The sequence below is a fragment of the Silurus aristotelis genome (genome assembly GCF_946808225.1).
Source record: "Silurus aristotelis genome assembly, chromosome: 22".
In the NCBI taxonomy this organism is placed as follows: domain Eukaryota; kingdom Metazoa; phylum Chordata; class Actinopteri; order Siluriformes; family Siluridae; genus Silurus; species Silurus aristotelis.
In genome coordinates, this window is record NC_139595.1 from 12,247,065 (window position 1) to 12,273,249 (window position 26,185).

The 26,185-nt window shown below is 39.1% G+C and overlaps 2 protein-coding genes and 1 long non-coding RNA gene across 4 annotated transcripts in view; 2 read left to right on the top strand and 1 right to left on the bottom strand.

Moving 5' to 3' along the window:
* LOC310717612 (craniofacial development protein 2-like) overlaps window positions 1-11,011 on the bottom strand; it is an 85,917-nt gene extending 74,906 nt beyond the window's left edge. The window contains exons 1-2 of one of the 2 annotated variants that reach the window (XM_083525893.1): window positions 9,244-11,011; window positions 8,968-9,141 (exon numbers count right to left, since the gene is read on the bottom strand). In XM_083525893.1, the coding sequence (XP_083382019.1) occupies window positions 9,599-10,960 (1,362 nt within the window). In that variant the 5' untranslated portion in view covers window positions 10,961-11,011 and the 3' untranslated portion in view covers window positions 8,968-9,141; window positions 9,244-9,598. Of the gene's footprint in view, window positions 1-8,967; window positions 9,142-9,243 lie in introns of those variants that run through there. The other variant, XM_083525894.1, reaches the window with a different exon arrangement.
* LOC310717773 lies at window positions 1,856-3,176 on the top strand. The gene is made up of 2 exons (XR_014530894.1): window positions 1,856-1,979; window positions 2,984-3,176. It is a non-coding gene; the product is annotated as an uncharacterized lncRNA (long non-coding RNA).
* A 1,369-nt stretch (window positions 11,012-12,380) lies between the features above and the next one.
* The window catches only part of trim55a (tripartite motif containing 55a), a 23,241-nt gene continuing 9,436 nt past the window's right edge, over window positions 12,381-26,185 (top strand). The window contains exons 1-4 of the mRNA XM_083525889.1: window positions 12,381-12,757; window positions 14,217-14,389; window positions 15,171-15,354; window positions 18,979-19,074. Of these exons, the coding sequence (XP_083382015.1) occupies window positions 12,635-12,757; window positions 14,217-14,389; window positions 15,171-15,354; window positions 18,979-19,074 (576 nt within the window). The 5' untranslated portion in view covers window positions 12,381-12,634. The remainder of the gene's footprint in view (window positions 12,758-14,216; window positions 14,390-15,170; window positions 15,355-18,978; window positions 19,075-26,185) is intronic.

Consider the following 26,185-nt stretch of genomic DNA (forward strand, 5'->3'; position numbering starts at 1 on the left):
ATAACAAAAGTGCAGTGATCCATCTAAAGCGTTACGTGTCGTCGCATAAAAGTTTGATAAGATCTCTATCAATGAGCTGGCGGCGTGTTTGACTCGTTTCGGGTTTGGCTCTGTCCCATAATTCAGTCTTTAGTGTCTATCCAATAGTTGAAAACCAGGCCGCGTACCAAAACACTATTCACTACCACTATTCGCTTCCTTATATTAGTATGCGGAAACGAATATGTACAATACATTCCACAATCCGTCCATTCTTGTCGAAGATCTAAAAGACATTCCAACATCAGACCATTCCCTAAGTTTAAATGTTTTTAAAAAAAAATCTCAGCACAGAAAACGATGTCTGTAACTCGTCAGATCCGCTGTCCGATCCGCAGCTGGAATAAGTGACATAAGTTACGAATACACAGACACTCGCGCTCCAGGCGGACTTTCAGAATCTACATAGGCCTCATGCTAGAGAAAAAAAACCATCTGACTGTTTTGGAAAAGACAAAATTGCATGGTACAACTAGTTGTTCGGTGATACACATCTCCACGCAACTCCTTTCGAAACCACTGAAAAGCCAAAGGGAGGTGGGATCTTGCGACTTAAAGCCGCACAATCGGACTCGTCAGATATGAATACAGGCCCACCATCTGCTCGTACTGGATGATTATTTAACCATTTCTTTCAGAAAAGAAGTTTGTTGATTCCAGACTTCTAAAAGGCACTGCAGCGATGGAGTAAAAAATAAAAAAATTAAAAAATTAAATAAAATACCGACAGAACGTGTGGCGTCGTTCAAGGCACTTAAGGTAACGATAATCAAGAGGGATGTATGTAGGGCAGTTAAACAAGCAACGCATAATTGTTATTTAGCGGATATTTTATCTGACAGATTTGCACTTTACTTATTTGGGCGATTGCAGCGAAGCCTAGTGGCACCATGTGGCCTGTGGGTCGAGATGATTTCCGCAAATAGATTTTAAAGTCCATTTAATCTAAACCCTACAGATCTGCACATTGTCACTTCTTTAAATAGTTGTTCCTGATTTTTAAACGACTCTCCTGTTTAGTTGGGAGATGAACCCGCTTATTCTTGGTGGATTAGACTGTGTAGCCAAAATAGCTACAACCCCAGTTCCAAAAATTGGTAGGCTGTGTAAAATGTATGTTTTGCTCCTAAACCTATATTTTATTTCCAACTTTTTGTACATGAGGTTTTTTAACCCCTTGGGGAATAAAGCTCTCTGTGTGTGTGCATGCTTAAAAATGGCAAATAATGATGACTATGGTTGTGCTTCAAGAGGGTTTCTGCTTCTTTTTGCAATTTCCTTATTTTTGGCTTGTCCACCACCCTATATTTTTCATTCTTACTATTTAGATTGCAATTTAATATCCATTTACCCTTAACCACAGCGACCTTCAATTATCTTTCTGATCAGAAATCCAGCTTCCATTGAGCTACCATCTCCCTCTTGCTCTGTTTTCAAAAAGCAATCAGACTTTCACAAGTCAGACTTTTTAAAGATAAAATGACAATTCTCAATATACACACATAATTTTTCCCTTTTTGCCCCATAGAGTTTATATTGTGTTTTTCTTCTATTCTTATACAATGCTACATGCAATACAGTCCCCTTCAAAACTATTGGAATGTCAGCGCCAATTTATTTGTGTAGGTTTTTAGATCAAAATATTAATATCTGAAGACAGTTTGGAATGTTGTACTTTTTTGTATTTACATATAGATGAGATGTAACATCTAATTTATAACATAAACATATAACTTTTCAGAAAAAAAATAATATTTACATACATTTTGCATTTAGTAGCATTGCCTGTTAATTCAAACACTGGTGAAGTTTCTCACAATACTTGCCAAAGTTTTTGCTTATTCTTTCTGACAGAACTCTGCACAACTTCTGGAGGGGGTTTTCTTTATTTGGAAACCGCCTGCTGTGGCTGAGGATGGTTCCAGATGAACAGCCTAAAGGTCAAGTCAAGTCAAGTCAAGTTTATTTGTATAGCGCTTTTCACAACAGACATTGTCTCAAAGCAGCTTTACAGAAAACAACAGTGAAGGTGAATGGTGTGCGTTTGTCCCTGATGAGCAAGCCGTGGCGACAGTGGCAAGGAAAAACTCCCTTAGATGATATGAGGAAGAAACCTTGAGAGGAACCAGACTCAAAGGGGAACCCATCCTCATATGGGTGACATCAAAAGTTTGGTCCTAAATCTTTCAACAATACAGAACAATTTGTGATCATCATAGATCCAGCATCAGCTTCTCCATGCCAGGGCCTTTAAACACTCGGCATCTACTTCTCCATGATCATCCATAGGTCCATAATCTTCACGAGGTGGGACGTGACTGGAGCTGGCCAAACCTCAGGATGCCTCGGGATGGGGAGAGAAAGAGAAGCAGTGGAGAGGAATTAGCGTAGCTGCTGTTCATGATATTAACAGCACAAGTTGATAATGTGCATGTGATCAGATGTTCTGGAGCACAAGGTTATGATGTGATGTGTGTGATGTGTGTTATGTGTAGGCTTTGCTAAAAAGATATGTTTTTAATCTACACTTAAACTGGGAGAGTGTATCTGAACCCCGAACACTGTCAGGAAGACTATTCCAGAGTTTAGGAGCTAAATGTGAAAATGCTCTACCGCCTTTAGTGGACTTTGCTATTCTAGGAACTACTAGAAGCCCAGAGTTTTGAGATCTCAGGGAGCGTGACGGATTGTAGCGTGTTAAGAGACTGGATAGATACATGGGAGCCAAACCATTTAGTGCTTTATAAGTGAGTAGCAGTAGTTTGTAGTCTATTCGAAACTTAATAGGAAGCCAATGTAGGGACGATAAGATTGGGGTTGTATGATCGTGTTTTCTTGACCTAGTAAGAACTCTTGCTGCCGCATTCTGAACTAACTGAAGCTTGTTTATTAATGATGCAGGACATCCACCTAGTAATGCATTACAGTAGTCTATTCTAGAAAGGTCCATGAGGCTACACTGGAGGGTTAAACAAAAGAATCATGAAGGTGGATTTGGACTGCAAATAATATGAACAGTTAGTTACGGTGGCTTAAGGCTCCGAATGTCAAGAACAATTTTGCAATCAGTTGTCTAAAGGTGAACAGTTGATGACCTCAAAAATGATGGAAATACAATTAAAGAATATTTGGTTTCACCCAGATAGTCTGGTTCCTTTCATACAAAATTTTCTCATACAATGGGAATTTTTCTTTCCATTGTCACCACTGGCTTGATCATTGGTGATATAACTCAAAGAAACAAATTTGTGGCATTCAAATTTTAATTTGCAGTCTATTTACTGTACATTTAAGCGACAATTTTAGTGCATCTTCTCGAGTTAAATGCTATATAAATTAAACTTGGATATACTTTAGTCAGTGTGCACCTTGTATAGCAGTACAGATTTACTGTCCACTGAAAATAACGCAACATACGGCCATTATTGTCAAAATAGCTGCCAACATAAGTAAATACATCCTAAGTAAGCATGTCAAATCTGTGTCCAAAGTGTCACTGTTTTGTGAGCACCATTGATATCAAGCACTGCCTTAATACTCCTGGGTATGGAATTCACCAGAGCTGCACAGGTTGTTGCTGGGATCCTCTTCCACTTCTCCATAATGACATCACCAAGCTGCTGGATGTTAGACACATGGTGCTTCTAAACATTCCGCTTGAGGATGACACACAGGTGCTCAGTAGGGAACAGATCATATAGAGACATACTTGGCCACTCAATCACCTTCACCTTTAGCTTCCTCGGCAAGGCAGTTTTATTTTGGAGTTGTGTTTATTATGTGGGGAAATCTGCCCAGTTTCTGAAGGGAGGGCATCATGTTTTGGTTCAGAATGTCACTGTACATGTTGGAATCCATGTTTCTCTCATTAAACTGCAGCTCCCCAGTAGCAGCAGCACACATGCAGCCCCAGAAAATGATGTTACCACTATCATGCTTGACTATAGGCAAGACACAGTTTTCTTGGTACTTTTTATCAGGGCATTGGTAATTCATGCTCTTGGACATGTTGTCTTCAGCAAACTGCTTTGCGGGCTTTCTTGTGTGCGCCGTATGGTCTGAGCACTGACAAAGCGGATCTTCCAAAAGCAATGCTGGCAGCACTCATGTGTCATAAGCCAGCTTCTGGACCTAACACACCCCGGGGACTCAATTTCTATGATCAACCCTTGCGAGGCCAGTTCTGAGTGGAACCCGTCTTGGAAAGCTACTCTATGACCATGACCACTGTACTGTAACTCAGTTTTAGGGTTTTACCAATCTTCAAAATTCAGTTTTAATTCTCAAATCCTCTGAGAGTCTTTGCCATGAGGTGCCATGTTGAACATCCAGTGGTCAGTATGAGAGAATTGTACTCAAAACACCGAAGTTTAACTGCTCTAATACAAGATACACAAATTTGTATGGTCCTGTCAAGCATATAAAAACATGAACATGATAAACATGTGATTTTGCATGGTTAAGCTTAGGGTGTACTCACGTTTGTTGCCAGCTATTTTGACAATAATGGCTGTATGTTGAGTTATTTCTAGATGGCAGTAAATCTGATCTGCTATACAAACTGCACACTGACTTTTCTAATATCCAAGTTTAATTTCTATATTTTTGTCCCTTGTATATATATATATATATATATATATATATATATATATATATACTAAAATGATTCTTGAAATGTGAGGGGTGAACTCACATTTAAATTAACTGGATTTAAACAAGCATTTAGGCCTTTATTATTAGGCCTTTATGACAATATTACATTTCAACTACTGAAACAGAGGGTTAAAAGATGTACAGCATTGTTCGCTGTGAAACACAGCATTTAAAAAATTAAATGGACATAATTTTTGTAATTGCTAGAAAAGCAAACAGAAAAAAGGCATGAAACTTTAATGACTGCAAAGCTGGACAAATTTTATTATTTATAATAAACAGTATATCTTGAATAGGAAAACAAAAAAATTCTAAATTCATTAGAAAAAATATTATTATTAGTAGTAAAACAAAATTATAAAAGAAGACCATATTAGCATCATTTGAATGGATGACTGCTTTTCTTAAAATTAAATGATAACATTTACATTTATGGCATTTGACCATTGTCCAGACGACAAAAGTCTCTATCAATAAGCACATACTGGTCCTGGTCCATTAAAACACAGACTACGATTTTTTTAAACAGTAGAAGCGCTAATTTAAGTAATTAAATTAGCGCTAGTAGACTAATGTAGTAGAAGCGCTAATTTAAGCGCTAATTTAAGGTATGTTTTTAGACATTTAAAGACTGCTAAAGGGTCAGGTGTTTTGATATTAGGTGGAAGTTTGTTTCACCATCTAGTGCTAGAACTGTAAAGGTTTCGAAGTATTTCTTCCTTGTACCCTGAGAGCTGTTTGGACCAATCAAGCAGAGCTAGAGGATTAGAGGGAGTGTGATGCAGTGTGGTTTGAGATAAGTGCTGGGAGATAGATGGGTCCTGGTTCATTTAGAGCTTTGAAGGTGAGTGTAGCAAACAACTCTGGCCAGAGCATAAAGTTTCAACACGCTGCATTTATTTTCTGGATGGACAATGTTATTGCGTTTTTGGCAATCCACCGCACTGCTCCCACAAGCTCCAGCCTTGCAATGTACTTTGTATTGTCGCCAACAGGCCAGTGCAAACCACCCCATTGTCATTGTTTTCACTACAGTTCTCTGTGCTTCTTTGCTGACTCCTGATATGGCAGCTTTCTGCCTTGTTACAGTCAAGTCTGACCTCGAAAATTGGCCAGAAAATTACCAAAAATATTTGCCAACAATCTTATAGAAGAGACATTTGAAAAGAATGAAAAGTTCAAGAAAGCTTTGTAGTCCTTTCAACCATATACAGTTTAGTACATAGTGAAACAAAACAGCATTTCCACAGGACCAAGGTGCTACAACAAACAACATAAATTAACAAAAGGTGTTTAATTCTATTCTTTCCTATTAAAATAAATGGGTTAGTGCATGTTCCAGTGCGTACATTACTTTTATTTAACACAACAACGTGTCCCATCCTATTCAGTTTGTGATGCAACAACAACCATCCCAACAAAAGGAACACAAGGAACACAGAACTACACAGAACTCTAAATGTGCAATGTCATAGATATCTTGCAATCCTTCCAGAGCTTGACTAAGTTTCCTCTGAAATACTTCTGGGGCGGGTCTGATTATTGGTCTAAACATGCAAACACAAGGGAGCTTGAGATGAGAGTGTAGCAAATGGTAAATTTACTGAGTGCTTCATTCGAAGCATAGCCAGGAGCATAGACGCACAGGGAACAAGAGCGGAAGGTAGTCTGGCTGATATACGATTGTAACTAGTAAATCGGAGGGTGAGTGAAGGGGAATAGGGACCTGAAGGACAGGTGTAGGTGATTAGTAGGAGGAGGACAGGTGTAGGTGATTAGTAGGAGGAGGACATGTGTAGGTGATTAGTAGGAGGAGGACAGGTGTAGGTGATTAGTAGTAGGAGGACAGGTGTAGGTGATTAGTAGGAGGCAGAGGCTGAGCAAGAGTGTTGAGTGGAGGAGGGAGGCATGGCTGGTGGCTCTCTGACACTCAGTCCTAGTGTATTTTCCATTTCCATTTTAATTATCTGTTGCCACCATGTTTCATTCTATTCTATCATATTAATAAAATTGATGGTGTGTACATTAACTTTATTTAACACAACAATGTGTCCCATCCAGTTCAGTCCATGATGCAACAACAACCATCCCGACAAAATGAACACAAGGAACACAGAACTACACATAACTCTAAACTAACAACACAAAGTGCACATGTGCAACATTTAGTGCAAAAAGGGGAGGATGGAAAAAGAAAAGAGACAACATGAGACAAGGAAAAACAGTTACACAGTAGTGCCGACCAATACAGAACAGAAGGTTGTGCAAAATGGATTGTTCATACAAATGAAAAATAAATACAGTACATGGAACATTTGGCTGGATGTAAACTTTTGGTTTAAATAAGGTGTGCAAACAGCAGTTTGTGCAAACAGAGTATTATTATTTTTTGATTGTGTGTGTATCAAGCCATTACCTTCATGTTGAGGAGTCTGAAGGCTTTCGGGAGAAAACTGTTGCACAGTCTGGATGTGAGGCCCGAATATCTCTGTACTTCTTTCCAGATAGCAGGAGAGTGAAGAGTGTGTGTGAGGAGTGTGTGTGATCAGCCACAATGCTGGTGGGTATCCGGATGTGGTGTAAATGTACATGATGGAAGGAAGAGAGACCCCGAATGATCTCCTCAGTTGTCCTCACTATTTGCTGTAGGGTGTTGGACAGTGCAGTGTCCCTTAAACCAGGCAGTGATGCAGCTGCTCAGGATACTTTCGATGATCCCTCTGTAGAAGGTAGTGGGGATGTGTGGTGGAAGCTGTGCCTTCCTCAGCTTTCTCAGAAAGTTAAAGATGCTGCTTGGCTTTCCTTATTATTGAACTGGTGTTGAGGGACCAGGTGAGGTTCTCTGCTAGGTGAACACCAAGGTATTTGGTGCTTACCACAGAGGAGCTGTTGATGTTCAACGGGAAGCGGTTAATTTGTGTCCTCCTGAAGTGAAAAACCATCTCTTTTTAAAAGAAAAAAAAGAAAGAAACTGGAGCATATGGCAAGAAGAAAGATCATGAAAAGTAAAACAACCCCAGTATGAACTGACAGTGCCAGATGTGTGCAGAAGATGTTGCATTTCTGTTTACATGGATTGATGGGTAAAGGATGTTCTGTGAGTATAAAATTTCATTTGTTTGTTCTGTGACACACAGTAAAACTGTTAAGGTCTAGATGTATACTGATCAGGCATAACATTATGACCACCTGCCAAACATTGTGTTGGTCCCCCTTTTGCTGCCAAAACAGCCCTGACCTTCTTCTTCTTCTTTTTCTTCTTTTTCTTCTTTCGGCTGCTCCCATTAGGGGTCGCCACAGCGGATCATCCGTCTCCATACCACCCTGTCCTCTACATCTGCCTCTTTTACACCAACTACCTGCATGTCTTCCCTCACCACATCCATGAACCTCCTCCTTGGCCTTCCTCTTTTCCTCCTACCTGGTGGCTCCATTCTCAGCATTCTCCTACCAATATAATTCATGTCCCTCCTCTGCACATGTCCAAACCATCTCAATCTCGCCTCCCTCACCTTGTCACCAAAACATCCTACATGCGCTGTCCCTCTAATAAACTCATTTCTAATCTTATCCATCCTCGTCACTCCCAACGAAAACCTCAACATCTTCAGCTCTGCTACCTCCAGCTCCACCTCCTGTCTTTTACTCAATACCACTGTCTCTAATCCATACAACATCGCAGGTCTCACCACAGTCCTATAAACTTTCCCTTTCATTTTTGCAGATACCCTACTATCACAAATCACTCCTGTCACTCTTCTCCACCCACTCCACCCCACCTTCACTCTTTTCTTCACTTCTCTAACACACTCTCCATTACTTTGCACTGTTGACCCTAGGTACCTGAATACCTCCACCTTCTTCAGCTCTTCTCCCTGCAACCGCACCACTCCACTGCCCTCCCTCTCATTCACACACATGTACTCTGTCTTACTCCTACTGAGTTTCATTCCCCTTCTCTCCAGCGCATATCTCCACCTCTCCAGGCTCTTCTGAACCAGCTCCCTACTCTCACAACAAATCACAATATCATCCGCAAACATCATATTCCAGGGAGACTCCTGTCTGACCTCGTCCGTCAACCTGTACATCACCACTGCAAACAGGAAAGGGCTCAGGGCCGATCCTTGATGCAGTCCAACCTTCACCCTGAACCAGTCTGTCGTACCTACTGCACACTTCACTGCCGTCACACTGTCCTCATACATGTCCTGCACCACCCTCACATACTTCTCTGACACACCTGACTTCCTCATACAATACCTCTTGGCACCCTGTCGTACGCCTTCTCTAAATCCACAAATACACAATGCAATTCCTTCTGTCCTTCTCTATACTTCTCCATCAACATTCTCAAAGCAAATAAGGCATCTGTGGTGCTCTTCCTCGGCATGAAACCATACTGTTGCTCACAGATGGTCACCTCTTCTCTCAGCCTGGCTTCCACTACTCTTTCCCATAACTTCATGGTGTGACTGATCAACTTAATTCCTCTGTAGTTACTGCAGGTCTGCACATCTCCTTTATGCTTAAAGATCGGTACGAGCACACTTCTTCTCCATTCCTCAGGCATCTTCTCACCTTCCAAAATCCTGTTAAACAATCTGGTCAAAAACTCCACTGCCATCTCTCCTAAACATCTCCATGCTTCTACCGGTATGTCATCTGGTCCAACCGACTTTCCACTCTTCATCCTCTTAATCGCTGCTCTCACTTCCTCCTTACTAATCCTATCTACATCCTGCTTCACCAACTCCACATCATCCAACCTTCTCTCCCTCTGATTTTCCTCATTCATCAGCTGCTCAAAATACTCCCTCCACCTTCTCAACACACTCTCCTCACTAGTCAACACATTTCCCTCTCCATCCTTTACTGCTTTAACTTGCAGTACATCCTTCCCAGCTCAGTCCCTCTGCCCGGCCAATCGGTATAAATCCTTTTCTCCTTCCTTAGTGTCCAACCTCTCATACAGCTCCTCATATGCCTTTTCCTTGGCTTTCGCCACATCCCTCTTAACCTGCAGCCGCATCTCCTTGTACTCCTGCCAACTTTTCTCATCACTCTGTCCATCCCACTTCTGTTTTGCCAACCTCTTTCTCCTTATGCTCTCCTGCACTTCCTCATTCCACCACCATGTCTCCTTGTCTTGCTTTCTATTTCCAGATGTCACACCAAGTACTTTTCTAGCTGCCTCCCTCAACACTCCTGCAGTAGTTGCCCAATCATCCAACACCTCCTTAACACCACTGAGCCTCTGTCTGACCTCTTCCCTGAACCTTACACTACACTCTTCCTCCTTTAGTTTCCACCATCTTATTCTTCTTTCAGTCCTCACTCTCCTCCTCTTCTTCTTCTCCTCCAGAACCATCCTACAGACCACTATCCGATGCTGTCTAGCTACACTGTCCCCTGCCAACACCTTACAGTCTCCAATCTCCTTCAGGTTGCATCTCCTGCATAGCACATAGTCCACCTGTGTGCACCTTCCTCCACTCTTATACGTCACCCTATGATCCTCCTTCTTCTTAAAATAAGTGTTCACCACTGCCATTTCCATCCTTTTAGCAAAATCTACCACCATCTGCCCTTCCACATTCCTCTCCTTAAAACCATACCTACCCATCACCTCCTCATCACCTCTGTTCCCTTCACCTACATGCCCATTAAAGTCTGCCCCAATCACCAATCGTTCTTTCCTAGGTACACCATCTACCACTTCATCTAATTCACTCCAGAATCTTTCCTTCTCCTCCATCTCACAGCCAACTTGTGGAGCATAGGCACTGATGACATTTATCATCATCCCTTCAACTTCCACCTTCACGATCATCACCCTATCAGAAACTCTCTTCACCTCCACTACACTCTTACTGTACTCTTCCTTCAGCATCACCCCTACACCATTTTTCTTTCCATCCACACCATGATAAAACAGTTTAAATCCACCTCCAATGCTCCTGACTTTACTCCCTTTCCACTTGGTCTCCTGAACACACAGCATATCTACCTTTCTCCTCTCCATCATATCAGCTATCTCTCTCCCTTTACCCGTCATAGTACCAACATTTAAAGTACCAACCCGAACCTCCACTCTCCTGCACTGCTCCTTTCCCTGCCGTCTCTGTAGACGTCTTCCTCCTCTCCTCCTACGGGCAACAGTAGCCCAATTTCCACCGGTACCCTGTCGGCTAACGATACCTGTGGCGGTCGTTGTTAACCCGGGCCTCAACCGATCCGGTATGAAATTCTCATTTGTGATCCGCATATTTGATTTGGCACATGTTTTATGCCGGATGCCCTTCCTAACGCAACCCTCCCCATTTACCCGGGCTTGGGACCGGCACGAGTGCACTGGCTTGTGCATCCATAATGGCTGGGTTTAAAACAGCCCTGACCTATAGAGACAAAACAAATCTTATTACTGATACGGAGTAAGTAGCCATAGTGACACTGCACTTACTCTAGTTTCTTTCTGTACACCTGGTACTGTTGTATATGCTTTTTTAAATATAATAATAATTTAGAAAATGCACTCAAAATGCGAGGCAGAGACTAAACAAACTTGTGGTCTGCCACTTAATACATTCGTAAGAGATCTTAGAAACTATGTTCAGCTTGTAAAAAGGACTGTGCTTGGTACATGTGTTTCGAACCAAAAGCCATGTACCAATAAATCTTGGTATAAATACGTCTATCGTTACACCCCTAATGTATATTGGTATTATTTATTGTTAGCTTATTATATGGTAGGTTTATCTTTCAGAAGATATTAGGTGAAATGAAATGGTGTGTTGAATTGCGAACACAATCAAAGTGTAAACACAAGCAAAAAAATGAACAGATGTAAAGTAGTTCTTATGGATATGAATAGTGGACTATGGTCATTTAATTACTCAAGTTCTATTAATTAATGAGATAATTCCAAAACAGGCAAAATTAATGTCCTAACACAGCTATGCTAACGTGTAAATTTGTTTTTTAATTGTTTCTTTTTCCAGCAAAGAATTTTTCAAAATAACTATTTTGTTTGTTTATGGACCTGGACTGTATAATAAAATCTTTTTTTTTTTTTGCCTTTCCCTAATTTTTTTGTATTTTCATTTGAAACATCTTGACCTTTGAACCTGACAGAATTAGTCTCTGCACTTGAGTGCTTCTCACACACTCCTGTGGTAAATTGTGTGGCTCATTAATGCAGCCCTGGTTTAAACCCCTAGGCCTTATACTGGGAGGACACTTTCTGGGCCTTATACTGGGAGGACACTTGAGCAGGATTTGATTTAAAATGGTACACAAGGTTTGGGATGAACATGTATAGTCCATTCCAGCTCCAATACACATTCTTTAAAGCAAAGCACAGAGGAGAATGTCAAAGAAGCTCTAAATTTCATTTTACATTTCACTCAAGTTGGTGTAATAATATCATTTGTACTAAAAGTGTTTTATTAGTCAATAGTAATCTTAAAATGTTGGTCCACAAATTAAAACCAGACATCCTGGTTAAAATTTAGTACATTTGACCTTTAAAATCCATTCATCATTTTAACTATAAGCCCGTTTTAGTTGTATTTTAGGGCTAAAATTATAAATGTTTATTTCTAGTGATTTTGGGGTAATGCTGTGTTTCAGGGTTTTGTGGAAGGGGCGACGTTACGCTTTGTCTGGCCTCAAGCATTCACTTTTCATATATGGTCACGCAATCATGACCGCGTAGACGTGTGTGTGCTAAAAACAGTGCGCTCCATGACACCGCGGGAGGGGGAGCAAAAGTTTTAGCACTCGGGCGACGCATTCCTCCCACAGTGACACGGCACTATTAACACATTTCATTTCGTTGCCAGAACTAGGTCGTTGTTGCCGGTCAAAGAGGGGGAAAATTGAGCATTTCTCTCGGTGTTAGAAACGTTCTTTGGAACAATCGCATTCCAGAAACCGCTACATGATGGACAGCCTGGAAAAGCAGCTGATCTGCCCGATCTGCCTCGAGATGTTCACCAAGCCGGTGGTGATCTTACCCTGTCAACACAACCTCTGCCGGAAATGTGCCAATGACATATTTCAGGTAGTGAGTCCTAGCCATATTTTATTATGTTTGTAGTCTACAAAGCCATTGTTACTGTCGTTATACTTGCACATTTGTTTAGACCTTCATTTGACACCATGCGGTATTACAATATACTGTTGTGTCAACAGTGTACTTCTGTAAGGCCGCATTCACAAAAATTGCTTTCGAAAACATGGGAACTTAATATCATTTAAAAAAAAATACAATCATAACTAAATGAATAAAATAACAATTTTAAGCCCTTTTTACATTTCCATATCCATTGCACTTGTTCAACGATTATACCGAAATATCATAAATTACATGAGTTCACTTCGTTTGCTGTTAACTTTTCTATACAAGCACAAATCTTTTTTTTGCCAGCAAAAATTATCTTTTCTACATTTTCATCAACTTTTTTTATAGCCAAAAGTAAAATGGAGAAGGCAATAAGAAGGAACAAAATCCTAACTTGGGTCAGTGGCCTTTGAACTAGGCAAAGGTAGGCAGCTATTTAGAGACCATTAGATACAAGTGTTAATCAAAAATATACATTTGTTGCAGGATAGAAATAGAGTAAAAATAGAGTAAAACAATACAATATATAATAAAAAAGAATAGAAACAAATACAATAAATATGTTGGCAAATATAGAAATTATTTAAATAAATCATTGAAATCTGAATATACTGTATATATATATATATATATATATATATATATATATCTGTTATATATATATATATATATATATATATATATATGTGTAGGCATTTAACAGTCTTAACTCTTGATACTGAACTTATCTTAGATTTTTCATAAGTAACATCTGTCTACTGATGGCGTTTATGATTGGATCAGGGGATGTACTTAAAATTTTTGAACACTGATTTACTATTGTGGAACAAAAACAGCTACATATTGAGATCTTGCTCTGAAACTAAACAAATAGTATGTGGGGTCGCTTGATTGTCAACTTGACAATGATACCCTCCATTCTTCTTTATATGGCCAATTTTTGTGAAAGGGTTTTTCCATCACCAAACAACAAGTTCTGTGATCATACACATTAGTGATCTTCCATTTCTTTTAATATTTTTGAGCTTGGCAGTCCATTCCTTCTTTTTAAGAATGTACCAGATTTTTGATTCGGCCACTGCCGTCTCTTTTATAGGCCGATTTTCTTACCTAAAGATGGCCTTTATGAGTGCATAATTGCGACACCTTTGAGTGTTCCCATTAACACATCCAGACCTTTTATCTCCTTAGCTTGTTATAAAATAAAGAGGAAACAGGATACAGATGGCCATTAAATTGCAGTGGAGTGTCCAGTTTCTAAATGATTAAGTGAAGAAGTCTAACTTTATTATTATTTTTAATTTATTTAGTTTTTAAAGTTCATTTATATCTGGAAGTATATGGTATTCTGATTGCACTATGTATTTTGGTGTGTGTATGTGTGTATGTGTCCTTATAGGCTTCAAATCCTTATTTGCCTACACGTGGAGGTTCTACATTAAGTTCTGGTGGTAGATTTCGATGCCCTTCCTGCAGACACGAAGTGGTTCTAGATCGTCATGGTGTTTATGGACTACAACGGAATCTGCTTGTGGAAAACATAATTGACATGTACAAGCAGGAGACAATCAGGTACTTCTGTACTTTACTTCAATAACAATACAAACCACTCCACCAAGCCAAAGAAAATACAGGAAATCAGTCATATCTTTAACAGAACATATTCTACTCAGTCACATCTGGACTGTCTTAAAGAGCAAAAGGGACTATGCATTAGCTAGAAGATGTATTTGATGTTTAACTTTTCTTGAGTCCTTGGCTCTTTCAAATAGTGGTTGTAGTGGTTAATGTCAGTGGAATGTAAAAAAAAAGAATATTTTAAAGCTATACAAATTAACAAATACAAAAACAAATTAACAATGTATATGTTAAATGACAGGTGTCTCGTCCAATGATCGGTAAGTTTCCATTCACCATTCCATTCAACTATACCTACCTTTTCCGGTTTGTTTAAATTTTGTCGTTGTGTTTTCGGATTTGTTCATGTGTTTTGCACTTCTCGGCCACCGTAGAATCCAAGTTTCATTAACAATTAGTGCTCAAGATGTAAATGCTTAAATATTTTTTAATTCACTAGAACAGACTGGACTGCAGAACCCCTGGTGTAAATAAACCTACAGCTTACCATCAAATTCTACATGAAAACCCAATGATTTGGTGACGATCGTCAGAAATATTTCAATTAATGTTTAAATAAATAACAACATTTTCTCTCTCTCTCTCTCTCTCTCTCTCTCTCTCTCTCTCTCTCTCTCTCTCTCTCTCTCTCTCTCTCTCTCTTTCTTTCTTTCTTTCTTTCTTTCTTTCTTTCTTTCTTTCTTTCTTTCTTTCTCTCTGTCTCTCTCTCTCACAGTACAAATAATAAAGCAGAGCCGCAGCAGAAACCAACTGTAATGATGTGCGAGGTACATGAGGAGGAGAAGATAAACATTTATTGTTTGTCCTGTTTTGCTCCCACCTGTTCTTTGTGCAAAGTGTTTGGTGCTCATCAAAACTGTGAAGTTGCACCACTCAATACTGTCTATGAGAGCCAGAAGGTAAGACAAACGTCAACCCAGTTTACTGCACTGTTTATATGTATCTGTGCTGCCCCCTGCTGGGTTTAATTCAGCCACGTTGGAGGGTTTTTGACCATGAACGGCTTGTTTAGGGTTATTCCACAAAATGTCAATTGGAAGTCCAGACTTTGACGAGGCCCCTCTAGAAGATTCAATTATGTTTTTTTGTGAGCCATAAAGTAGTGGACTTGATGGTGTGTTTCGGATCATTGTCCTTCTGCATAAGCCAAGTGCGTTTTCGCTTGAGTTCATGAACTGATATTCGGATATTCTGATAGAGGGCAGAGTTCATGATTCCATTAGTAATGGAAATCTTCCAGGTCCTAAATCTGCATAGCAGCCCCAGACCATCACACTACCACCACCATGTTTGACTGTTTTTATGATGTTCTTTTTATAAAATGCTGTGTTAGTTTTAAACCAGATGTAATGGGACACATACCTTGAAAATGTTTAACTTTTTATCTCATCAGTCCACATAATATTTGCACAAAAGTTTTGGGCATAATCAAGATGGTTGTTGGCAAAGTGGGGCCTGCAGTTCTTTAGTTGTTGTTCTGGGTTTGTTTATGATCTCCGGGGTTAGTCGTTGTTGTAATTTTGGGGTAATTTTGGTAAGATGGCCCCTCCTAGGAAGGTTCACCTCTGTTCCAAGTTTTCTTCATTTGTGTATAATGGCTCTCACAGTGGTTCACTGGAGTCCTAAAGCTTTGTAATCCTTTGATGAATCTGCAAAGTCAATCACTTTGTTACCTGTCTGTCTCTAAGTGATTTCTTGATTTCTCAGGTCTGCCAGTAATCAGGCCAGTAAATTCGAAATTATGCCTCAGCGAAAGTGTGCTATAAACAAGGAAAAAATGCAGTCCAATTGAATATTATTGTGTGGGCCACAAACACACACACACACACACACACACACACACACACACACACACACACACACACACACACACACACACACACACATGCTGCGCTGCTCAGCTCTTTCTCTCCCATGTATCTAATTTCTCCCCTTTTATCTTTGTGTCCACTCACTTCAGAACACTAGGTCTTTAACATTCACTTTCCCTGACTCTATCCTCCATTTACAAACCAGAGCGTGACCACATCCTCTGCTCCCCAGTCATATTGATCTAGAATACAGCCTGTATCAAATGTATAACAGTGCACCACACTCTCTCTGATTCTCTAGCATTGTTAAAATGGCCCAACAATCTCTTATTTTTGTTATGCAAGGAAGGTATGCATTAGGACTCTTTCTTGCATAAACAGTCTATTCTGGAACTTCTGTATGCACTAAACCTTTCCCAAACAGCTAAATCATTAAGTCTACCACTTCATGGAGTACTAAAATTAAAATTTTCATCTAAATACATTTTTGTCCCTGTGTTTTTCATACTATACTACCTACACAACAGTTCTTCGACTGATCTCACTTTAGGGCTGCTCCCATTAAGGGTCGCCAAAGCGGATCATCTAAACTTCTCCACTTTCACCACTTCTTCCCCCTGCAACCACACCACTCAACTGCCCACCCTCTTATTCACACACATATACTCTGTCTTATATCATGCGCAAACATCATAGTCTCTGGCAGGTGTGTCAAACTCAAATCTGGTGTAATTATATTTGGCCCGCGAGAACATATCATATGTGTATTAGAGCTGGCCTGCCACTGTATAGCGCATACAACGCTTATACTAATCCCAGAATGCTCTCAGTCGAGACCGCTGAAAAACTTCAAGCTGAAAAATTCCGCGTACTCAGCGCTGAATTTACCCGGTGATTTACCGACTTTGAAGCCCAGAAATGCAGATTTAAACTGCTCAGTAATCCGTTTGTGGTTGACGTGGAAAGCGTCCAAATGGATCTGATTGAACTCCAGTGTCGAGACACGCTCAAGTCAAAGTACAACTCTGTGTGTGCTGCACAGTTTCCATGTTTCCTCCCCGACACACTGCACCAACTCTGTGCCCAAGCTGCTCAAACACTCTCTATGTTTGGCAGCACATATCTATGTGAGTAACTCTTTAATGAAGATGAACAAAACACCACTCAGGAGTCTCACTGATGAACACCTTCACCCAATCATGAGGATTTCCTCAGCTCAGAGCCTAAACCCAGACATGATGCCAGGTATCTAAGAAGAGATGCAGGAATCTGACTTCAACCAATCAGACTAAATCAGAGTGTAGCAAACTGAGCTTGAATGAATGTTGTCTTTATGCACTTTTTCTACTCCAAGGCATGAACTGTTAATGGTTGAAAGATTGTTTTTATTTGTATTTTTAATTGAAGGAAATTATTATTATTTTTGGTTGTTTTGTTGTTGGCCTGTGAAAAAAGATTTACATTAAAAAAGGAATTCAAAAGGCTATAGATAGAGATAAGAAACGAATACCACTGATGTGTTTTATTTCAAATAAAATTTCTCATGTGTTTATAATATTAAACTTCGGTTGTTCCAGATTTAATGTTAATGCAAAACTAAAGTTTGTTTCCATATAAAAAGGTTCAACATTACACATCTGGAGAGACGGAAAACATGCACAATTGCAGTAAATTTTTTAATAAATATTGAGTTTGGCCTGTGACTTCGTCCCAGTTTTTAATTTTGGCCCACTGTGAATTCGAGTTTGACACCCCTGGTCTATGGAAACTCCTGTCTGACCTCGTCAATCAATCTGTCCATTACCACTGAAAGGGCTCAGAGCCAATCCTTGATGCAAACCCACCTCCAACTTGAACCAATCTGTCATTCCTACTGCACACTTCACTGTTTTCCCACTGTCCTAATATATGTCCTACACCCTCCTCACATACTTCTCTGACACACCTGACATCCTCTGTATGAGAAAAGAAAGCGTACGACAGGGTGCCAAAAGAGGTGGTATTGTATATATCGGCACCCTGTCGTACGCTTTCTTTTTTAACAATCTGGTTAAAAACTTCACTCCCATTTCTCACAAACATCTCCACGCTTCTACTGGTATGTCATCTGGTCCAACCGACTTTCCACTTTTCATCCTCTTAATAGCTGCTCTCACTTCCCCCTTACTAATCCTATCCACTTCAATACTCGCACCACACTCTCCTCACTAGTCAACACACTTCCACCTGCATCCTTTATTGCTCTAAGTTGCAGCACATCCTTCCCAGGTTGGTTCATCTGCCTGGACAATTAGTACAAATCCTTCTCTCCTTTCTTAGTGTCCACCTTCTAATACAACTCCGCATATGCTTTTTCTTTGCTTTAATAACATTTCTGATGTTATTAATGTTTTAACCATCATATTGCATTTTGTTTTTTATGAGAGATTAAAGGATAATACCCAGCATATGTGAGAAAACTGAAGGTATCTAATGACAAGGATGTATAGATAAAGGGTTTCTTCTGACCAAACGTAAATTTAGTCTGCATACCACTGCTTTGCTTGTTTCTGTTGTAGGCTACACTATCAGCAGTGTTTGTCTAAAGTAAATATATAAGTAAAACATTTTGGCCTTGCTTTATCTGGGGCTAGCTACAGAATATGACTGAAATGACTATACCACTTTCTTTTTATTGTATGCATGTATGTAATGTGTGTAATGTTTTTGTAGGCAGAGTTGTCAGAGTGTGTTGCAATGCTAGTGGGAAACAATGACAGGATTCAGGCCATCATCAGCCTGCTGGAAGAGAGCTGCAGAACAGTGGAGGTATGTGTTTGTCTGTCTCTGTTACATGCTAACCAGAGGAGGTAAAAGTAATTTAAGTTAAAGTAAAGAAGTTTGGGCTCTGACATGTTTTCTAACTTTGTTATCCAATGAATGTATCATGCTGAACAACCACCAAATACAGGTGCATCTAAATAAATTAGTGTAAGAAATAATTATTAGGACAACTATGATGTTTATAACAGCGTAGCAGTGACAAAATTAGATTAAACTTTATTGTCATTACACATGTACAAGTACAAGGCAACGAAATGCAGTTTGGGTCTAACCAGAGTACAGTTTTAGCAAGTGCAGGATATACAGTGTTTACATGATTTACATAAGCTAAATATAATGGTATTATAGGACTATAAACAGTAATTTACAGATGTATATGTACTATGAATATAATATACAGATGAATATATATGTACTATGAATATAATATACAGATAAATATATATGTACTATGAATATAATATACAGATAAATATATATGTACTATGAATACAATATACAGATAAATATATATGTGTACTATGAATACAATATACAGATGAATATATATGTACTATGAATATAATATACAGATAAATATATATGTACTATGAATATAATATACAGATAAATATATAGGTACTATGAATACAATATACAGATAAATATATATGTGTACTATGAATACAATATACAGATGAATATATATGTACTATGAATATAATATACAGATAAATATATATGTACTATGAATACAATATACAGATAAATATATATGTGTACTATGAATACAATATACAGATGAATATATATGTACTATGAATATAATATACAGATAAATATATATGTACTATGAATACAATATACAGATAAATATATATGTGTACTATGAATACAATATACAGATGAATATATATGTACTATGAATATAATATACAGATAAATATATATGTACTATGAATACAATATACAGATAAATATATATGTGTACTATGAATACAATATACAGATGAATATATATGTACTATGAATATAATATACAGATAAATATATATGTACTATGAATACAATATACAGATAAATATATATGTGTACTATGAATACAATATACAGATGAATATATATGTACTATGAATATAAAATACATGAAGCACATAAAGTTCATCGGAGTCAGAAAGAACCCAGAACTCTGCCCAGATATTTTATAGTGTTCTTCCCTTTGAAGTGTAGTTAGGATTTAGCTTTTAAATTGAAATTAAGTGTAGGAAATGAGTAAAGGAACAAATGGCTGGGTGATACCACTATCGAGACAGAGGTCACTGGTGTTTACACCTTTTCTGGTGCCGGCCCCCCAGCAGGTCAGGTTAGGGTATTGTTCAAAGAATAATCATGGTAATGTCAAGTCAAGTTTATTTCTATAGCGGTTTTTACAACAGACATTGTCTCAAAGCAGCTTTACAGAAATCAACAGTCAAGGTGAATGGTGCTCCTTATCCCTGATGAGCAGCCGTGGCGACTGTGGCAAGGAAAAACTCCCTTAGATGTAATAAGGAAGAAACCTTGAGGGGAACCCATTCTCATTTGGGTGACATCAAGAGTTTGATCATAAATCTTTCAACAACACAGAACACTGGAGAGTGAGAACTAACATGAGTACTGGAGTATAAGATTATAAGTAATGTTCTTTGTATACACGGATTGTAGCGTGTTAAAACACTGAAGAGATACATGGGAGTCAAACCATTTAGTGCTTTATGAGTAAGAAGCAGTAGTTTGTAGTCTATTCGAAACTTAACAGAAAGCCAGTGCAGGGATTATAAGATTGGGGATATATGATCATATTTTCTTGACCTTGTAAGAACTCTTGCTGCCGCATTCTGAACTAACTGAAGCTTGTTTATTAATGACCTAGTGACATCCACCTAGTAATGCATTACAATAGTCTATTCTGGAGGTCATGAACGCATGGACGAGCTTCTCTGCAACAGATATAGATAACCTGTTTCTTAACTTAGAAATATTTCTAAGGTGAAAGAAGGCTGCTTTTGTAACTTGGTTGATATGATTATTAAAAGACAAGTTGCTGTCTAAAATAACTCCCAGGTCTTTTACCATTGAACTAGTGGTTAAAGAACATCCGTCTTAATTCAGGTTGAGATGCTGGAGCTTCCGAATACTGGTTTTTGGGCCGATGAGCAAAATCTCCGTCTTATCAGAATTGAATAGTAGAAAGTTATGGGTCATCCAATCTCCTATTTCTTTAACACACTCAGTTATGTGAGCTAATTGAGCTGTATCACCTGGTTTTGATGAGATATATAGCTGGGTATCATCAGCATAACAATGGAAGCTAATTCCATGCCTTCTAATAATATTTCCTAAGGGAAGCATGTATATTGTGAAAAGCAGGGGTCCTAGAACTGAACCTTGTGGCATGCCATAATTTACTAGCATTAGCCTGGATAACTCTCTATTTAAGTCTACGAAATGGTAACGATCAGACAGGTAGGATTTAAACCAGCTTAATGCCTGTCCCTGAATGCTGATGTAATTCTGTAAGCGATCTAGGAGGAGATCATGGTCTATAGTTTCGAATGCAGCACTAAGATCTAGTAAAACCAACAGCGAGATGAAGCCTTGGTCTGAAGCTAAAAACAGGTCATTAGTGATTTTAACTAGGGCAGTTTCTGTGATATGATGGGGCCTAAAACCTGACTGAAACTCTTTAAAGATATTGTTCTCTTGCAAGTGGAAACATAACTGGGCAGCGACAATCTTTTCTAAAATCTTAGACGTAAATGGGAGATTTGAAATTGGTCTGTAATTCGATAGCGTCTTTGGATCCAGATTAGGTTTTTTAATGAGGGGCATAATAACTGCTAACTTGAGGGATTTAGGGATGTGACCTAATGATAGTGAAGAGTTAATAATGTTGAGAAGAGGCTCAACAGCTGTATATAACACTTCCTTCTTTAGATGAGTTGGAATGGGATCTAACTGACATGTTGATTTAGCTTTGGTAATAACATTATACAGCTCTTCCTGTCCTATACATGTAAAATGGTCTCAGACACCTTTTGGTTGGAGATAGTCCTTGATGGCTTGCTGCCTCTCTCAGACTGATTAAATTAAGACTATAATTAAGATTGATACAACTGAAATTCTACATCGAACCAAATAACTACTTTTTTTTTTAATCAAATTTAAGCTGTTTTTGGATGAGCTTAATTTGATATAGCGTGGGGTGGAATCTGGGTTGAGGCAGTCTGTAATTCTTACATTACAATATCATTAGAAAGTTTATTTATTTTAGTAATTCAATTCAAAAGGTGAAACTTGTTTATTATATAGATTCATCACACACAGACTGATATATTTTAAGTGTTTATTTCTATCATTTTGTTGTTAATGGCTTACAGCTAATGAAAATACAAAATTCACAGAAAATGTATCAGAAAATTTTATTATTGTTAGAAAGTTCAATATTGAAGACTCATGGTTACACACTAAATTCAGCTAATTAACTAAAAACACCAGCAAAGGTTTTCTGAGCCTTTAAATAATGTCTCAGTCTGGTTCAGGCTACACGATCATGGGGGAAGACTGCTGCCTTCACAGTTGTCCAGAAGACGATCATCAAGACGAGACGCAAAAGGTCATTGCTAAAGAAGCTGGCTGTTCACAGAGTGCATTGATGTAAAGTTGAATGGAAGAAGAAAAAAGTAGTAGCAAAAGGTGAAACGAAGCCCATTCAAGAATTTGGGGGAGATTCAAAAAGAGTGGACTGCAGCTGGAGTCAGTACTTCAAGAGTCCATGGGCTACAGTGTCAAGCCACTCCTAAACAAGATACAACATCAGAGGTGTCCTACCTGGGCAAAGTACAAAAAGGACTGGACTGTTGCTCGGTGGGCCGAAGTCCTTTTTTTAGATAAAATAAAATTTTGGGAATTAAGGTCCAAAGAAGAGAGGAGAGGCACAGAATCCAAGTTGCTTGCGGTCCAGTGTAAAGTTTGCACAGTCAGTAGTAATTGGGGAGTCATGTCATCTGCTGGTGTTGGTCCACTGTGTTTTATCATGTCCAAGGTCAGCACAGCCGTCTACCAGGAGGTTTTAAAGCGCTTCATGCTTCCCTTTGCTGACCAGCTTTATGGAGATGCTGATTTAAATTTCCAACAGGACTTGGCACCTGCCCACACTGCCAAAAGTACTAATACCTGGTTTAAGGACAATGGTATCCATGTGCTTGATTGGCCAGCAAACTCACCCACCTTAACTCTATGGAGAATCTATGGGGTATTGTAAAGAGGAAGATAGACACCAGACCCAACAAAGTAGAAGAGCTGAAGGCCGCCATCAGAGCAACCTGGGCTTCCACAACACGTCAGCAGCGTCACAGACCGATCGCCTTCATGCCACGCCACATTGCCGCATTAATTCATGCAAAGGGAGCCCCGACAGAGTATTAATTTCTCTACATGTTTATACTTTTTAGTAGTCCAACATTTCTGTGTTACAAATCTTTATTTATTTATTTATTGGTCTTAAGTAATATTCAAATTTTGATACTGATACTGGTTTTCATTAGCTGTAAGCCATAATTATCAAAATTAAAAGAAATAGAGATTTAAAATATATCAGTTTGTCTGTGGTGAATCTACAGTGAGGAAAATAAGTATTTGAACACCCTGCTAGTTTTGCAAGTTCTCCCACTTTGAAATCATGGAGGGGTCTGAAATTGTCATCGTAGGTGCATGTCCACTGTGAGAGACATAATAAAAAAAAAAAAATCCAGAAATCACAATACATGATTTTTTAACTATTTATTAGTATGATACAGCTGCAAATAAGTATTTGAACACCTGTCTATCAGCTAGAATTCTGACCCTTAAAGACCTGTTAGTCTGCCTTTAAAATGTCCACCTCCACTACATTTATTATCCTAAATTAGATGCACCTGTTTGAGGTCGTTAGCTGCATAAAGACACCTGTCCACCCCATACAATCAGTAAGAATCCAACTACTAACATGGCCAAGACCAAAGAGCTGTCCAAAGACACTAGAGACAAAATTGTACACCTCCACAAGGCTGGAAAGGGCTACGGGGAAATTGCCAAGCAGCTTGGTGAAAAAAGGTCCACTGTTGGAGCAATCATTAGAAAATTGAAGAAGCTAAACATGACTGTCAATCTCCCTCGGACTGGGGCTGCATGCAAGATCTCACCTCGTGGGGTCTCAATGATCCTAGGGAAGGTGAGAAATCAGCCCAGAACTACACGGGAGGAGCTGGTCAATGACCTGAAAAGAGCTTTGACCCCCGTTTCTAAGGTTACTGTTGGTAATACACTAAGACGTCATGGTTTGAAATTATGCATGGCACGGAAGGTTCCCCTGCTTAAACCAGCACATGTCCAGGCACGTCTTAAGTTTGCCAGTGACCATTTGGATGATCCAGAGGAGTCATGGGAGAAAGTCATGTGGTCAGATGAGACCAAAATAGAACTTTTGGGTCATAATTCCACTAAACGTGTTTGGAGGAAGAAGAATGATGAGTACCATCCCAAGAACACCATCCCTACTGTGAAGCATGGGGGTTGTAGCATCATGCTTTGGGGTTTTTTTTCTGCACATGGGACAGGGCGACTGCACTGTATTAAGGAGAGGATGACCGGGCCATGTATTGCGAGATTTTGGGGAACAACCTCCTTCCCTCAGTTAGAGCATTGAAGATGGGTCGAGGCTGGGTCTTCCAACATGACAATGACCGGAAGCACACAGCCAGGATAACCAAGGAGTGGCTCTGTAAGAAGCATATCAAGGTTCTGGCATGGCCTAGCCAGTCTCCAGACCCAAACCCAATAGAGAATCTTTGGAGGGAGCTCAAACTCCGTGTTTCTCAGCGACAGGCCAGAAACCTGACTGATCTAGAGAAGATCTGTGTGGAGGAGTGGGCCAAAATCCCTCATGCAGTGTGTGCAACCCTGGTGAAAAACTACAGGAAACATTTGATCTCTATAATTGCAAACAAAGGCTACTGTACCAAATATTAACATTGACTTTCTCAGGTGTTCAAATACTTATTTGCAGCTGTATCATACAAATAAATAGTTAAAAAATCATACATTGTGATTTCTGGATTTTTTTTTTTTAGATTATGTCTCTCACAGTGGACATGCACCTACGATGACAATTTCAGACCCCTCCATGATTTCTAAGTGGGAGAACTTGCAAAATAGCAGGGTGTTCAAATACTTATTTTCCTCACTGTATATAATATACAAATTTCACTTTGTATTGAATTACAAAAATAAATTAACTTTTTAATGATATTATAATTTATTGAGATGCACCTGTAGAACACAAGCAGAGAAAAGATTATGTTGATGAGGTGATCAGGAATGTCGCTGATTCCCTCTGTCTCATCCACGTTAGTCACACTTATTGTTGCCTTCTGCCTTGCTTGTTGTTAGCTTTGTAGGCTAGCTTATGTCTGTGGTGTGTGATATCCAGGAAATGATACACCAGTGGCAGGTTAAAAAAGCCGCACAATGACAAGAAATAGATTGCTGGGCTGAAAATGGTGCGCTATGAGAAGAAAAATATTGATCATGTCACGATCATGATCAAGTAACAAGCCTGGTTTGAAAATGTAAGAAGTTGAAAGTACAGATATTTGTGTTAAAATTTAATCAGTGAAAGTAAGTCCGAAAAATAAATAGTGAAGTAAAGTACTGATACCAGAAAAGTCTGCTTAAGTACAGTAACGAAGTATTTGTATTTGGTTACTTCCCATCTCTTATGCTAACAGAAATGTTTAGGACATATTATTTAATATATGCTATATTTAGTGCAGGAGATGCAACGTGAAGGAGACTGGAGACTGTAAGGTGTTGACAGGGGACAGTGTAGCTAGACGGCATCAGATGGTGATTAGTAGGATGACTTTAGAGGTGAAGAAAAAGAGGAGGAGAGTGAAGACTGAAAAAATAATAATATGGTGGAAACTGAAGGAGGACGACTGTAGTGTGAGATTCAGGGTAGAGGTCAGACAGGGGCTCAGTGGTGGTGAAGTGGTGCTGGATGATTGGGCAACTACTGCAGAAGTGATAAGGGAAACAG